The 18,075-nt window shown below is 35.5% G+C and overlaps 1 protein-coding gene across 2 annotated transcripts in view; it reads right to left on the bottom strand.

Annotated features, from left to right (window-relative positions):
* Positions 1-3,135: 3,135 nt before the first annotated feature.
* Positions 3,136-18,075, bottom strand: part of pns (DENN domain containing pinstripe) — a 38,399-nt gene continuing 23,459 nt past the window's right edge. Inside the window, exons 14-24 of one of the 2 annotated variants that reach the window (XM_069499094.1) lie at positions 13,578-13,734; positions 12,960-13,227; positions 12,641-12,676; positions 12,144-12,336; positions 11,237-11,487; positions 9,609-9,751; positions 8,818-8,936; positions 7,716-7,882; positions 7,453-7,635; positions 7,071-7,281; positions 3,136-6,155 (exon numbers count right to left, since the gene is read on the bottom strand). In XM_069499094.1, coding sequence (XP_069355195.1) covers positions 5,978-6,155; positions 7,071-7,281; positions 7,453-7,635; positions 7,716-7,882; positions 8,818-8,936; positions 9,609-9,751; positions 11,237-11,487; positions 12,144-12,336; positions 12,641-12,676; positions 12,960-13,227; positions 13,578-13,734 — 1,906 coding nt within the window. In that variant the 3' untranslated portion in view covers positions 3,136-5,977. The remainder of the gene's footprint in view (positions 6,156-7,070; positions 7,282-7,452; positions 7,636-7,715; positions 7,883-8,817; positions 8,937-9,608; positions 9,752-11,236; positions 11,488-12,143; positions 12,337-12,640; positions 12,677-12,959; positions 13,228-13,577; positions 13,735-18,075) is intronic. The other variant, XM_034969621.2, reaches the window with a different exon arrangement.

Here is an 18,075-nt window from a genome sequence, read left to right as displayed (position 1 = left end):
AAACTCAGTCACCGTACAAGTTTTAGTTAAAGGGAAGAGGGCAAATTTAGTAAAAATAAAACAATTAGAACTCGTTTTACACATTTATTACATTATTTAAAGTTACTTTCATATTAACAGCTAGGTAGGTATACCTATTCTTTGGTACAGAGATGCAAGTTCAAGGAAGACTTTCGAAACAAATTTTTTAAAAAGGTGCGCTGTATGTTTACGTAAGGTTTCGAGACGGTCAAGCACGTAGATTTTTGCTTGAGTTAAGCATTTACGTACTTGACGCGTGATTGATGCGTTTTTATATTTTTCGCCGTTGTATTTTGATAAAAATCACTTTTGACCACCTCTGGACTACCGCTACAAGTACGACGATCACGTACTTACGAAATGAGTGTCTTGCTGCTTGACGGGAGCATCAAGCAGCTTTATCAAACAAAACAAATCTACGTGCTTGACGTAAAGCCGCTTGACCGTGTCGGAAGCTCTTAACATACATAGTCGGCTATTTTCTATATGCTAATCGGAAAGGGTTTAAACTTTAGAGATACCTTATTCATTGTCCAGAATTGTTTTCTTGTGTTCTAGGCGGATCGAGTCGCCTTGAGAGGGGTATTGTAGGTACTGCAGAGTGCAGCTTATGGTGATCAGTTAACCATTTCTGTATCTATTTTAACGTTTAATCCTGAATGCCTATTGGCTACTAGCGAAACTGAAATCTGCTGAAACACCCACGGTAGTTCAGGCGAGAGTAGCCAGACGTCCAGACTTATTTAGGGTGACGCCTGGTTGTAAATGTGGCAAAATGCATAATGAGCAATGCTACGTAATAGTACGCGACAGGTTGAAAAGGCAATCGTGGAGGAAACGGCCCGCACACCCCCGCGCTAACCCAGTGCAGGCGAGCGCGGATGACGTGCGGTTGTGCCCCCCCCCCCCCACCCCCGACATCCTGATTGCCATCTCAACGATGTGGTAACTCAATATAAATTTAACATGTAAGGGCGAGTATATTACAGAAAAATAAGTTCTACGAAAAATCAGTGATTAATTTATCAGTGGCCCCGATTCTCTAGTCTCTCTCTAAACTAAATTTAGAGTATCTGCATCCTTTTCTTTTTACTAATGCTAAAAAAGGCATGACTTTCACATTTAAAGACTCTAAATTTTAGTGCACAATACAAATTTAAACAGTAGGTTCGCGACTGCGCGCTAAAATCACGGGTTTCTATTCATCTAAAAATTAAATTTAGAACTGTCAAACTGCGTCTGTCCTTTTCATATTACATTAGTAAGAAGAGGATGCGAATACTCTAAAATTAAAAAGACAAAGGAATCGGTGCCAGTGATTGTCTAACTTTGGCACAAAAACTAAACGAGCAAAAAATAGACGGCATCTATATAACGCATATGTTTACAACCGCGCAGGACGGCTTATGAACGATCGTTAAACTATCGCTTATCTTAATATAAATACGTATTATGATTTTGGAACTATGACTGAATACTTACTACTTTGACAGTTGAAAATATCATACTTTTGAACAGAGACATAACATAGGTATAACAGTACGCGGCAGAAAGTAATGTACATCGACATTTAGGAGATATCAGATTTGTAGAGCGTTGTCCCTGTCTTTGAGACCGACAAAACGTCATATAGGTATGAGTGAGCGAGACAACGCTCTACAAAACCAAAATGTTATTCTAAAGGTCGATGTACATTTCTTTCTGCCGCGTACTGTACCTAATTTACGAAGACTTAAGAAGAATATAATCAGCTATTCCCTTACTCTTGTTATATTTCTATTTATTGTTGCGTCATGATAAAAAGCGATTAGTGTTACGTATGCTGGGATTTCAAAAAAAAAATTGTGCCTAAGAATAAGTTTTTTTTTGTACCTACTGAGCCAGCGAACCGGTTAAAATAAACGTGCCCGGACAATCATCGATTCGACGTCACGTTCATTCCAATGACGCGTGAGGCGGAGTGACTGAGAGAGGAATAACGTTGTGACTCGTGTTGTAGTCACTATACTCTATCCACGGAGACAAGTTAATATAGGGCTCTCTCTGTTACGTAATCTCTTACACATAGTCAGTGGGCTTTTACCATTTTGAGTGACCAACCAATCACAAACAAACCTATGTTTTCCATACTACTCTATTAGAGAACCTACGTTTTGAAAAACATTAGAAATTCAATTCAATCTTTCAAAATTCAAGTATTATTGTAGGTACTTAAGTAATTGTGACTTTTCATAAGTCACAGTTCCATAATCCATGCTAATATTATAAATGCAAAAGTGTGTCTATCTGTCGCTAGCTTTTCACGACCAAACAGTTTAACCAATTTTGATGAATAACTTAGGCTACTCTTTATCCTGGAAAATCAAAGAGTCCCAACGGGATTTAAAAAAAAAACCTAAATCCACGTGGACTAAGTCGCGGGCATCATCTAGAATTTTAATAAAAATAGTACCTACTGCAGTTATCGCCTGAGGAGTCTGGTGATCACTTTTTTAGCAAGGTGTCTCGCTCGCACACAATAGGTTTATGGAGCGTTATAGAGATGTGCCTATAGTGGCGAGTCGACTGTTATGACCAGACTCCTTAGATGATAACGGATAGTAGTACTTTAGCACAAATTAATAATGGGGCCGATTCTCTTGTACACAATCTCTTAACTAAACGAAATTAACAGGTCTAAATCTAGTGCTATCCTTTTCCGCAAGCAACATTGTGACAGCGTTAGCAATAGATTTGGACGTGTCATTTTAGTTTAGTTTAGAGATTGTGTACAAGAGAATCAGCCCCAATATTGGCCTAATTATTTAGACAGTAAAAGTCACAGTTCGAGGAATACGTGGATAATGTTAATTTTAATGTATAAAATCGTTATTTGTTATTGTTCTTATCGAAACTCACGTAATTAAACTTACTATACTTAGACCCCATTATAATTTTCGCATTCACAGGTATGGAACACCGGACAAGGTGATACACTTAACTATAAACTTTAGGAAAATTATGATAAGACCAGGTTTTGTTTGTGATTTCGTCCGCGAAATATAATTTATAGAAAGTATTTGATCATTAGTTCGAAGAATCGGATCATAAGTTTATATGTACGTTGTTACAAACTAATAAGTTTTACCACTTTATAATATTAATAATATAGATTTACCATAAATGGAATTGTGGCAATGTAGGAGAATGGAAGAATAACTTTATATTTTAACTTTATAAAGCTTGTCATACAAATAAAGATTTTTTGGCAATATTTTTATCCATAGGAGACATAGGTTTTCATAAATCATATCATAATTTTCCTAAAGTTTATAACTAAGTTCAGTGTGCCATGACGCCCCTTACTTCTACCCCATGGCTGTTTTGACGTCTGTGAACGTGATAAGATAACTAATGGGCCTACCTACAATAAATATTCAGTAATATTGAGAATTGTTTTGGTAACCGGTGTACATACGACGTAGCCACCATGTTGAATAGTATCATTCTTTTATTTAATAATCTTATTATACTTTTCAATATTTAAGTGTATGAGTTGAGTGAGTATTGCTAATTAGTATTTTATTAGTATTATTACGAGATTCCGAATCATAGTGTTTTATAACAAAAGCCTCGAATTGGCCCACATTGAACACAATATGTCATGTCAATATTGGAGACATGGTAAGTTTTAGCTGGTATTTTCCGTAACTTATAAAATATTTATATTTAAAATATAATATTTAATAATTTAAATATAATATTTTTAAATGAAAGTTATTGAAATATTTATCGATATTATAACTATCACTAGCTTTAGGTTAGGTACTAATAATATAATATTAAGCTGGAAATATGACGCGTCGGAAGCATGTCGCTTTCATACATTTAGTAAGTATAGTAATTAGAGACACATTATGGTCACCTAAGTGACGTGTTGCGTCGCCTCGTGTCTCTCTCTCTAACTATAAGTAAATGTATGAAATAGATATGCTTCTGACGCGTCACTATATAGCACGACAAGCCCGTGTATAACCAGTTTCAGTTTTACACATAGAATAATTATAATGGTGGTAAATCGATTGCCCTCAAATATCTTGACTGAACTTAATTGATATGTCATAGGTAAGTACTTGTTCTCAGCAGAAAAGAAAAGCAGAACTTTTAAAGATGCCAATTTACGGCCAAAAAAAATAAGAACTAAGTAATAAATATATCTGTAATCTGTCGATGAGGTACTTCGCAACGTTATTTGTTTAAATTCTTACGTGCTCTTGCTTCTGGCTAAAAATACGGAACCCTAAAAAATATTTGTATTTTTTTCTTATTATTATTTGGTTCCGTACCTCAAAAGGAAAAACGAAACCCTTATAAGATCACTTTGTTGTCTGTCTGTAAAGAAACCTATACGGTACTTTCCGTAGACCTAGAATCATGAAATTTGGTAGGTAGGTGGGTCTTATAGCACACGTAAGGGGAAAAATCCAAAAACCGTGAATTTGTGGTTACATCACAAAAAAATTAAAATGTGTTCATGAACAAAATGTAATTAGTATTTTCAACTTTCAAAGTAAGATAACTATACAAAGTGGGCTAACTATTATAATGAAAGGGCTTTTACTTACCTGTACATTCTAAATCAGAGTTTTATTTATTTTTATGCATAATAGTTTTTAATTTAAAGTAAATAACAAAGTTGTTTCAATTTGTAATTTATCGACAAATTACGGATAGATATTATTTTCGGCCGTTAGTTCAAGAGCTTTTGTGTGTAATCGAAATAGTACTAACAATTATTGTTGTTTTGTCTCCAAATTACTTAATAACATACTAACTAGGTTTTGATTTTATTTGGGACAAATTTTAACTTTGAATTTCTTGGTGAGTAAAAAAACTATCGCTTTAAATTAAAAATAAAATTTGATCCACAAATTCTAAGCAAATATACCTTTTAATATCACATCAAAATAAAAATAGATAAATTAATTATCTATATTAGGAGAGTGAAAAAACAGAGAGCTTTAGTGATTTAGCATCACAGAGATACTCTTTATAAATACATATTATTGTTATTGACTTAATAATTGAACTGTGCTAAATATTTACTATAGTAAAATCTAGAATCTACAACGCCTGGCGAGCAAAAATATAATCTATAAACGTTGCGATACTGTTACCAATGTATTCTGCGTTTTCCCCCATATATTTTGCAATAAAATTATGGTAGCCCTATAGTAGGGATGATGACTACTAGTCAAACCAATGACTTTTTATCAAATGTCAAAACGCTCGCCTAGTAACGGAGCTTGTATGAAATACACAGATGCGACGTCACAAACGTTTAACGTAAAATGACGTACTTTTTTAGTTAAATCAATCATTTAAAATGGTTAGCAAACTTGAAACTAGCAGCGAATTTGGATTTTACGAATTTTGGAAGACGCTCTATTTAATAATTACCTACTAAGAAATAATTTATTTTTGACCTAGGCATCATCCCCATTTTAGTCATGAAGAGTTAACTCGAAAAAGATAAACCATAAATAAAGTAAAAAAATCTTACATACATACCTAGGTACACATTTTAAAGTAAACTTACAAAAGAAATGTGCGTTAATTCATTAAAAATCTTTGGAATAAACTGGCAAGTAAAAAACATAACAATCACAAACTTAAAACTAAAAGCTAGACAACAGAGACCCTCAAAAATCATTATTAATAAACAATAATAAATTCATAAGACTGGAAAATAATCTCATATGGTAGGTATAATTTAAATTTTTTGAGTATTTAAGTTCCTCTTATGTTCTAATTATAATCTTTTTCTACTCAAAAATATTACATAAATGATTTTATTATCTTTATATTGGACTTTAAAATGCATAAAATCTATCGACTAATATTGATGTAAATCACGAATAATAATTATAATATCCTGAAGTACGAAAATATAAAATAAATATCTGACTGAAATGAATTAAATGCCTTGAGTGAGAGAATTTTCTAAAACTATATCAAATTCGTCCAACGGTTCGAGTATTTGTCTGAGGAAGGTGAGCAGGCCGCGCTTGCGCAAGAAACTCTGCTCTTCATACATCTCGACGGTAACCCGTGTCAAAGACATCGGCACTAGCATTCTGTGAAGCCAATGCTCTCTGGGGAATAAACATTTTCATGTTAATATTATATTTACATGAACTTTGTAATATTCATTTCATTTTTCAATTCAATTAGCCATAATAACGGAGTCACTAAGGCTGTTATTATGGCTAATTATGTTGTACACAATCTCTAAACTAAATTAAAATGACAGGTCTAAGGAAAAAGGAAACATTGAATTTAGTTTAGTTTGGCCCCACACACACACACAGAAATCTGTGTGTTAAAATTCGATCAAATTGGTTGGAAATAAAAAGTGGTGTGACTTTTAAATAGGCGATGACTGTTGATTTTATATTCATAATATCTATATTCATAATTTGTAAATTAAATCCACTAACATTAGTTTTTACATCAAGAATGTGTGTGGCGTGTTTATAGAAAAAGGTAATAAGTGCGGCAGGAAAGAGGGTAGTGCGCTACTGCCCTTGACAGCACGAACTTCATCTCTCGCAGCACCGCAATCTCGTCGTGACCACAACCCGTGCAATTGGGTTAAAATATCGACAAATAAAAACAAAAGTTAATCGTGGTATGTACCCTTTATATAAATTAAAATATGTCGTTAAACCACGAAACAAGCTTAAAATCATTAGTTTTTACACCTAATCGCACTCCAAGCACCATTAATATTAACATGTTGATGACGCGTTCTTGAAGTTTTAACCCATGCCAAAATCGCCCAGCAACGCCCGTAAAGAAGTTCTCACTTCAAAAATAATTCATTTGATTTGTTGCACAAAAGGTGCAACCACATGAAGCTGACGCAGTGTGTCGTGATGCGACAGATGATCGCAATTATTGGCTTGTCATTCAAGCTTGGCTCTCTGCCACGCACTGTTTGGTCATCACGTCACAATTAACGATGCGTGAAGAACTTCAGTTTGTTTTGAGCCTTAAATGGATCGTACCTGAGACTAAGACAAATGAAGAGTTGGAACTTTCCGTCCTTGCCTAGCGATCGGCCCACGGAGCTGATCTCATCCATGAGATGGCAGTAGCACCTCCATATGGCCCTGTGCTCCTGGTCTTGTCTGCAGTTGTACGCTACTCCGCAACTCTTGTTAGACTGTGTGGTTGATTCGTCACATAGGCTCATTTTGAACTCATCCTTTACTCTCGCTGTAAGACGTAGACGGCACTTTTGACATTGAGGTTAGGTTAAGTACTAAGCGCAAGGCTATTTTGCATGAAAAAATATTGTAATGCCCAAAATGAGACACCGTGTCATTGTTTATGCACATAAATGCAGATTAAAAAATTAGTAGACTGAAGCTAGACTGAAAAGCTTACCAAAATAGTCCCAAATGAAGAGATTCTTCCCAAATAAGCGAGCCGACTTGAAACCGCATAGGAATGCTTGCTCCAAGCACTTTACCAAGCCATTTTCGCCGCATAGTAACACACTCAAGGAATTTGCATCCTTTTCCCGTTTCGATTGGTAATGCCACTTTACTATTGCGTTGACGCAATCACCTGGGGAAAATAAGACATTGTTTAAACTGCCACGCGCTCCGTCGAGCCACGCACGATGCCGATCCGCTTGAGGGACCTACCTATCATGTGCTGTATGGTGGAGGTGGAGAGATGCGTGGTGGGCGACAGCGCGTGCTGCGCGGGCGCGGGGGTGCGCGGGGAGCGGTCGCGCGTGCGCGCCGCCACCACCACGCGCTCCGTCGAGCCGTCGTCCACGCCCGTGCCAAGCCATCGGTTGCATGGGAATCTGGAATGAATAAATCCGTAAGCATTCCTTAAAGATCCCGTTCTTTTCGTAACGGGGAAAATCTTTTAAAAATGTCTGGAAGCTGGACCAGATTATTGAGTGGGATTTCTATTAACTTGTCCACCATTCTCAGTACATACTGAGCTAACTACTAGGCGATTGCTTTAAAACAAGTTTATTTATGTCAACGTATTTAGCACGTAGGTACTCAAAACGCCGTTCATACTAGGAATGAAAATGAAAGGGTCTATTTTTTAAGAAATCTGTGCCCTCAGTCAGTTTCTACACGTTATTGTAAAGAAACACTTGATGGTAAGCATAAGTCGATATGGCAATAGCCATAAGCTGTGCGCAGTTCAAATATCTCACCAAACTCCACTCTCTCACAACTCCCTCACTCACAAAGCCAATTTAAAAACCGCAAAAAACCGACAGTAGCCGGGAGGAAATATTGTACATCGACCTTTAGAACGAGATTTCGGCTTCATAAAGCGTTGTCGCTGTCACTCATACCTATGTGACGTTTTGTCGGTCTCTACGACAGAGACAACGCTCTACGAAACCGCTATCTCTTTCTAAAGGTCGATGTACAATACTTCCTGCCACCTACTGTACTTCTATTTTAGGATGTGGGTCTTGTGGGTTCTCCGAATTGTCCCAATGCTGGCCAATGACCTTTCTTCCTTCCAACTGTCTCTGTCTAGGGATATTTGGGGCCAGGCCTATATTTAGGCATCGAGTTCGTCACGCCAGCGACGCCTCGGCCTGCCTCGACGTCTTTTTGTCTTTTGGGGTACCCAATGCGAATGCCTGTGGGCATTTGCCCACAGTTCGTCGGGCATGCGCGTAACATGTCCGGCCCAGTCCCATTTTAGGTTGGTTTCTAGTATTTATTTCTAGTACTTACTGAATAATTATTTAGCATGTATACTCACGTATAAGTATGTCCTGTGACCTCATTCCGAACGTACACTTGGTCTAGAAGCCATCGCGGAGACAAGCCGGAATTGTCATGTCCAATACGCAATGTTGATACTACACCCAAATTTTTATGCTGCAATAAATTTGTTCCACAAATCAGAAGTATTTTGATGACAAAAAATTGTAACTACCCCCATTTCCAAACTGCGAGTTATGATTCTCATTGGTCGAAATTCTTATACTAGAGGCTTAAACTCACAATTTTAGGAAGAGAACTATGATTTCAGTCAATAACTACAGTTGCTCAAATGTAATTCAAAAGTTTGGTAACAGGGGATAGATAAGACGTATTGCTAACAACCGCAAAAGCCAAGGCAGGCAACGGTCGCAGCGTAATATTTAAGAGGCGTGCATATTGAGGTAAGCATCATCATGTACAGTCAAAGGCCAAAACTCGTTTAGCACCTTAATGATCGAATTCGCTTGCAGTGCACGGCACGGTTGTGCGCACATTTTAGTGCTTCTGTGGCGTGCTTATAGAAAAAGATAATAAGTGCGGCTGGTTTTGTATGCAATAGTTTTACGGAATTGCTACTCGAATTCTGAGGCCGACCGTACAGCTGCGCTCGTTGCCCGGACACGACTGCTTTGTTGCTTTGTTTCGGATGACGATAAAGTTGAATGAGTGAAACAAAACATTGCCAGATGAATATCATCTAATCTCGCTCGCATCGCAACGGCGCATCAAACGCCGCCCGCCTCGACTTCGCAATGTCCGATGATGGCCACACTTGTGGAAACTTACATGAAATACAAATTCATTGGTGTTCCTTGGAATGGGTATCTTGGGAGTTGACTCGCCGTTGGCTCCCGAAATTGAAAGCCAGCAGTTGGCAGTAGTTTGACTCGCTTTCCGAGAGGGCACGATTAATACGCGATATGGCAACTCTGTAAAAATGTATAATAGCAGCGTTATGAGGATATGAAAGAAGTGCTTCAAATGCGATCCGAAAAATAGAACCAATATTCTTATTTCAAAAGGTGTTAAGTTTTATTTAAGAAAAAATATTTTTATTTTCATTTAAAAAAATTGTATTCAAATCTTTTTGAATTTATTGTTGATGACAATTGACAAGAGATCTTACATATAAATATTTTGCAATCGTTATTAAACTTTATGTTAGTGTTAAAGTTTATAATAAACTGAAGTGGTTGATATTCTAAAACTATGATATTATGTGTAGGTATCAAAGAAATTGTATGTACTACTATATATATAGTCCGTACAAAATGACGCCTCACGCGCCGTTTTAACTCTAACGGTCAACTGTCATGTCAAAAGTGCGGTTCACCTTTGAAATACGAACTAAAATCGAACTTTTGACATGTAATTTGACACAAAAAGTTAAAATGGCCCGTGAAGAGTCAAATTTTACGCGTTATATGTGTTTAAACTGACCACTTGAGCGATGTCATCTTGTTCGTGAGCTGCCGTCTACCTACTATCCTAGGTCAATGTATAATAGAGTATATTATGTCTAATGAAAGCTGAGAGCGAAACAAATGAATATAAAAAAATTTTTTTACAAAAAAATAAAACTGACTTCGTTACACAAACACTAAAAATTGAAAAATAATTTAATTTATTACCGAATATATTATATATACAAGAGTTAATATAGTTTCATAATAATACTTTTTGGTGCCGGTGCCAATTAGCTTTAGCTGCGCGAATCGTCTAGACTTCATATTTTTATGGGACTCCACAATGGCACCTCATTGGCACCGACCCCAAAAAATATTATTATGAAACTATATTAACTCTTGTATATATAATATATTCGGTAATAAATTAAATTATTTTTCAATTTTTAGTGTTTGTATAACGAAGTCGGTTTTTATTTTTTTGTAAAAAAAATTTATTTCACAATTTTTAGTGGCCCCATGGAATTATGCTATGACTGGTTAAAAATCTACTGTTTACTAAGCTATTCCACTGATCGCGAGCAATTTACTCTTATCCGTTGAGGAGTTCCAGTATCTATCTTCTAAACTTTTGTGCTAAAAAGTATAGTACGCGACAGGTTGAAATGGCAATCGGGGAAGGAACGCCCCGCACACCCGCACAGCTCCCGCGCTAATCCGGTGCGGGCGAGCACAGGTAACATGCAGTGTCCCCCGCCTCATACCCCGATTGCTATCTCAACCTGTCGCGGACTATAGATACTTCAGCCGGGTATATACAAAAGGAAGGATGTGAAAGTGATTGATTGTTAAACGTGTGTCTCTGCTTGCAACACTCTTTAGCACCAATAGCTTTCTAGATAATTTTTAAAAGCTGCGATAAAAATGATTATTTTACCATAATAATAATACTAACGTATTAACGTTTTGTTTATAATTTTTGTAGTGTATTGAAAGTATGTAACTTACTTGTAGTAGGGTATGTGTTGGTAAAGCAATAATAGTCTACAGCATTCAACGTCAACAGATGATATAGAAATTGCTCCCTCTCTTCTTCGCATCTCAAAAAAGCCGTTCTTTTGTACTGAGATCTGAGTAATGTTGTATCTGATAACAGCTCTCTAAGATGTTTCGACAGTAACTTCTTTTCGAGAGACAGCCTCACCCATGCACGGGCATAACCGATTTCCGTTTTTATATCAGTCATTGCTTGGACATTCCTAAAAAATGCATCAAAAGTTATTAATAAACTATATCACTAAATAGTAATTTATTATTTAGTGTACAATCATAACGCATAACTGAGTAGGTTCTTGTCGTAGTGGAGCGGTGCGGGAGGGGTGTGATGACGTGACGCGAAGCTCAGTGATTCGTCAACTTGTGACAACTGTCAGTTGTCACCCTCCCGCACCGCTCCACTACCGCAGGAGTCTACTCAATTACGCACTATACCTTAGTATTTATTTCAGCATCTAGAGGACTATAAGGTACATGACACACATTGGTTACACAGAATTTTATTTAACCTAAATCCACAGGGACGAAGTCGCGGGCATCAGCTAGTATAATATAAAGATAAATTTACGCCAGTGCAAAATGATGCGACATTGCGGCATGCCACAGGGCTGCGTGATACAATAATGTACATGTTCGCAAGTTGCCATTAAAAAAGGAAATATGGTTTGAGTAAGTCAGGATTTGTTTTCTTTAGACTGTTTTCTTTAACCTGTGCTTTAACCTTAATCGTCGAGGTATGCAAGTCGATTTGCTTTTTATTTGTGGTCATAGTTTAACTTTAACCGTAACATCTCTTTAACAGCTTGCAATGGAAGTGGATCTTATTTTTCGACGTGCGATAAGTAAAATTAGTTCTTACCTCATATCGAATGTAAGGTTTTCTGGTAAAGGCCGCAACGGGTTCGGTGGTTGTGACGACTTACGCTCCAAAGTGCCGGAATTACTGAGACGGTCCCTGGAACTGTCTCGGGATCCGCCTCGAGAACTATCTCGGGACCTAGTTGTGGTTGTACTTTGCTGGCTTTCGACTTCAGCACCCACGGATGATAAATCTGACAAAGTTTTTCATTTAACAATTTTTTTAAATTCTTTACCTACCTACATAAAAAAATATCTTTTTACTTCTGTTTTTACTAGGGTACAATGATTGGCACTTTATGTGTGTTTATTTACTGTCACTTCATAGTGATGATAAGGTATTGTTGGCATTTCAATATATTATGACGTCCTGACTAAACAAAATGGCAGATATGATAAAACTTGATGTAAATGGATCGACTGGTATGGTCGATGGATCGATTGGAGTTTGCTTATTATTAAATCACTTTTAACCATAACAAAATTTTTGATACTCACAGTCCAAACGTTTACGTAAAACACACCAAGCCAGAGCTGCATGTTTAAAAATAAAAATGCATATTTAAATATATAAAAATGCTAGCTTATGCCCACGACTTCATCCTTGTAAACTATACAAACTTCAAATCCCTATTTTACCCTCTTAGGGATACAATTCCCAAACATAGCTATATTCATGCCAAATTTCAGCACGATCCGTCCAGTAGTTTGAGCTGTGCATTAATAGATAAGATATTAAGTTGTCAAAAAAAAAAAAAAGATCAGTCAGTCAGTCAGTCAGCTTTTCCTTATAATATATAGATTTCATACGGCTTACCAGGAGTAAGGTAGTTGGGGTCGATAGGCTTGGTCGAATTGCTGCATTGCTCCAGCTCTTGGTAATTTGTGAGATGCATCCAAAGGGCAGACTTGCCCATCTTATGCTGAAGGCCATGCGACCACAGGCGTTCCAGCAGGTCGCACAGTGACGCTATCATAGTGCTTTCCTCCACTCCCGTTATGGACACCTCGCTCCCTAAGCCTAAGTCGCTCTCTTCTGTGCCCATTTTCTCGAGAAGCATTCTCTTGGTTTTGCTTTTGCATTCCTGTTTATGAGCAATGATAAAAGAAATGAGCTGTGAAATAATATATACATATTATAATACCTAAAGCGCTTCCGAGACGGTCAAGCGGCTTGATGGCAAGTACATTTTGCTTGAGCCGAGTATGTTGACTATTTACAATGTTTGCTTGATGCTTGAGTCAAGCATTTACGTGCGTGCCCCGTGATTGATGCGATTTAATATTTTTCGTTTGACTCGACGTTTGAATAGTGTTCGAAAAATGAGAAATTGACTTGCTGGCTCAAGCTGCTTGAGCAAGCAAAACCAAATTACGTGCTTACTATCAAGCCGCTTGACAGTTTCGGAAGCCCTCACGTGAAATATCATATTACCTTCAATAGTTTCTCGACGAAGGTCCTGTTATTCTGAGCGATCGCGGCGGACGTGACTTCGGTCGATAGCCGCCTACCGATATCGCCAAGCAACAACTCCGGCGGGCAATCTTTCACTTGCCACTTCGCATTCTTTATACGCTTCAAGCTATTAGTTCTGTAACATAAAAGTAGTTCGTCAGGTCTTTTTTACTTATTCTTGATTTCTACATACAAAATGAAAAGCACGAAAGCGTGAAGCAATTTACTTTTACATTACGCAACTAACAACTATTAATCTATTCTTTCTTAAGTTTTGAGAAACCCAAAGAAAATATTACTATAAAATTAAAGAAATCAAGCAATTTTCTTTTTCAGTAATTTTTTTAAACAAAAATATAGGTTTCCAGAATAATTGTCGCATATATTCAAAAAACAAATATAGAATTCAACATCTTTATTTTTAAAATATTTTGATGGATATCCACAAGTTTTTGGACTTTATAAATATTATTAAAACAGTCAGCTTATTTCGCTTATATAAATATAACATTATGCTAATTACTAATTATTATTTAATGTGTATATGGAAAAAAATCTATAAATTATATTAAGAAACCTTAAGACAAAATTTTACATGCGAAGTTAACAGAGCTGCATAAACTACATATTTAGGTCAATTATTCTATATTATGAGCAGTGATCGTAATAGGTACAATAATGGTTAATGGTTATGTCCTCTCCTCAACTTTGGGTATTTATACTTTACCTATTACAACCCCTGATTATGACTAATAATATAAATCATAATTTTAATACACAACTAATTTTTAATAACTATAAAAATTTTAAATCGAGTGTCCTAGAATAGCCACAAAAAAGTAATAATTGGTCAAAACAGTGATATGATTATGGGTCAAAATTACTCAAAATATAGTTAGTGTACATGTGACATGCGGCGTTGATGTTTCGTAGTTTGAACGGAAGTATAATATAAAGTAAAAAATAAAATAAAATATAAAAAATAATGTGCCGCACATTTATTTATATTTTAAAAACAAAAAATCTTTAATAACTAATTTTTTTAATAAATAAACTTAAATAATTCATGGTAATTAAAAAGTAGTGTATAACTGGTGTCCATTGGTACAGTACGCGGCAGAAAGTACCTAATGTAGGTACATCGGCATTTAGAATGACATTTCGGCTTTATAGAGCGTTGTCTCTGTCACTCATACCTATCTGACGTTTTGTCGGTTCCAACGATAGAGACAATGCTCTACAAATCTGCTATCTCCTTCTAAAAGTCGATGTACATTACTTTCGGCCGCAAACTGTAATGTCTTACGATCTATTAATTTTGCTTAGCATTCATAAATACAGTAAATACATGCAAAACGGCACATGACACAGATTCATATTCAAAAAAATAATCGTGCATAACAAAATCACAACTTATGGAAGCATTATGTTGAAAATACACCAAACTTCACAAGAATAATAACTTATTTCACGGTTCAACGACATAATATTATACATAGTGTAGATAACAGGTGCATGCCACAAGAGTTAGGAGTATGAAATATGAATTATTTAATAAGAGTTATACTCAAATACGTTGTTTTCTAAAATAGCCGAGGCAAAATGGTAATAGAAACCAAATATCTATGAGAATATATATATCAATCAAGGATTACATAATAATCATAATATAGACGACTAGTAGTAGTTCGTTGATATGGATTTTAAAATTATGAGTATTAACAGCATCATTAGAATAGTAAATTATATTTTACTATAGAAGGATATTAATTAATTTATAGAATAAGTTTTATATGATTTACCAATGCCACATAACTATGCAAAAATTCGTTAATTATTTTTTGTAAAGTTTGATGCGGCGTAATAGCTCTGTCCTTTATAATTTTTTTTTCTCTATTTTGTACTTATGCGTGGGACAGCTGAAGAATATGCACTGTACCTAGCACATAGGTACGTTATAGCTTTTAAGTCTAAGCATAAGATCCTCTGCGCATTTTGTAGGTTTAAACAGAATGTTAAGGAAACAGAATACCCCAAATTGTTTTTAGAAAAATTTATTTTTTAGTTTGTTTTGGGTTTGTTCTGTTCACTTAACATATGTACATCTTATATGCAATAGCTGCCACATACAAATATTATATTAAGCAAAATATGGTTTCTTTTATAAATAAAATTAAGGAATACCTAATTAATAATTCCAGCTTGAATGGTTTGACCATTCAAGTCAAATTAGACAACATTTAATAAATATGAGTAAGTAACTTAGGTACATAATGCTTTAAGCATAGATTAAATAACACAGGTTTTTTTTCAAAGTATTATATCGAGTCAAATGAATTGAGATTCAACGTCAGAATCTATACTCCTAATAATTAATAACCTATCCTAGGTAGGTACCCATTTTTGAATAAATATAGTAATTATCCTATCTAAGATTAAGGTTAATAAATTATGCAAAATAATAATATTAACTTTTCAGTAACGAGTATTCGGTAATATTGTACTAAAAGGCAAGGAATTTACAAAAAAAAACTATTTACTGAAAATTTTCTCAATTAATATTCAGACAATAATAATTAAGAAAAATCCAGAAGAATAAATAGATGCATAATTTTTGATTTTACTCTTATAGGAATACTTTGCGCTCTTATAAATGAAACAATAATATTAGGTACTTATTTTGATTCATAAGACAATAAAAAATTATAATATAAAAATATATGTTAGGCATATTGGATGGGTCATTCAGTTTTTTTTGTAGCGGAACATCAAACCAAGTACCGTAAACTGCTGCAACTTTGCAAACTAAGCTCAAGTTTGCCTATTTCTTTTCAATTACGATATCTCCCATTTGTTTAGTTTTTGTCTTATTTTCTACCCTTCGGTAGTATTTTACATCATTAAAGCAACATATTTTTTATTTTTTAAAATGGTAGCTCTATGGTGGCTCCGTCAGTAGAGCAAACACAATCGGCGCGAGCGTGCGTTAATTTTTAGTGTCCTACAACTTTTACATTTTTATCCAGAAAAAAGGTGTTTTCGTGCAGTGATAACGTCCCAGGTTAAGAAAATACTGTTTATTTTCCGCACGGTTTGATATTTTTATGAAAAGGAGCCGACTTCGTTAAAATAAATTAGTAGGCAATGTTGCACAGTGTTATGGAAACTTGAGTGACACAACTTTGCCTGGGTCTAGGGTTGTCACTAGTCGCATTTTTATTAATTTAAAAAAGGGTTAAATAAAGACGTCTTCAACATGCTGTCTAGCTGCCTGTCTGTCTGTCACAAGCTGAATCTTGTGTACCATATAATACATAGTTTATATTGAAATATTCACAGAATATGTGTTACTTACTATCATGTCAAATAATAGCAAGAAGATAAACTATCAACTTTAACAGCTCAAGAAGATAAACTAACAGCTTTGGTGGTGCAAGGGTGATAAATTGGGCGGAATAGAAATATACCCGGATACGGAATAATCTACCACCTTACAAAGATTAGAGGAAAAAAAAATAATAATTTACTTTATTGATCTATCTACCTAGTAAAGAATAGAAGCTAGCCGTCGACTCCCTTGTAATGCATATGAGGTGTTATAAATGAAATTTGCTAGATGTTAGGCAAAATTGTTTTTAATGTAACTTTTACCGGGGTCGCTTAATACAGAATGAGGACTAATAATGCTTAGTTATTCTAGCTTAATGCCAAGACTTAATTTAGATACATTAGAATGACTTAGGTAGATAGTACATAAGATCTATGTTTTAAATTTAAGATGCCATTGGCATGGAATAGACAATGACACAGTAAAATTCATAAAATTGTTTCAAAATAAAAGCTCAGTAGTAAAGACAGGGTTCTTACTGTACACATACACTAAGAAGGTTCACTAAACTGTTGCAGGATACAAACATTGCTTACTTGTAGGTGCGAAGACTGCAAGGTAGCTGGACGGCATCGGCCAAGATCCAAAACTCAATTTATTTGATTCTTCACACCCGAAATGTTTCATTACAAGGATTTTCACCAAGTCTTATCCATAGAAATTAAGTTGCCAACGTGAATGTGCAAAAGAAATAAATACGAAAACCGAAAACTAAACGTAAAACGTAAACGTAAAATTAAAAACGTAAATACGAAAACCCTATTGAACTCCTGGCCACCAATGGTTTTCAGAAGTCCACCCACAACCCATTATCCTCATTTATTTGGGAAGATAAAATAACTGGAACATAACTGATGAAACATTGAAAATACGTTAGGATGACTAAAATTTATGACTATTGTATTTTTCCAGGCGAAGCCATGGACGAAAAGAAGTGAGATTTTCCTGGAACGAAAAAAATTCGTCTTCACATGTTGACTCCAGGAAAATTCTAAATCTCACCAATCGGTGTTGCCTGACGCAACCCGAGTGTGGTCGCTCTCATTTAGTTTGATCATGAAGCCAATTCATTTTTGAATATTTGCGGAA

The sequence above is a fragment of the Maniola hyperantus genome, chromosome 6 (assembly GCF_902806685.2).
Source record: "Maniola hyperantus chromosome 6, iAphHyp1.2, whole genome shotgun sequence".
Lineage (NCBI taxonomy): Eukaryota > Metazoa > Arthropoda > Insecta > Lepidoptera > Nymphalidae > Maniola > Maniola hyperantus.
This window is presented reverse-complemented; position numbering and strand designations above follow the sequence as displayed.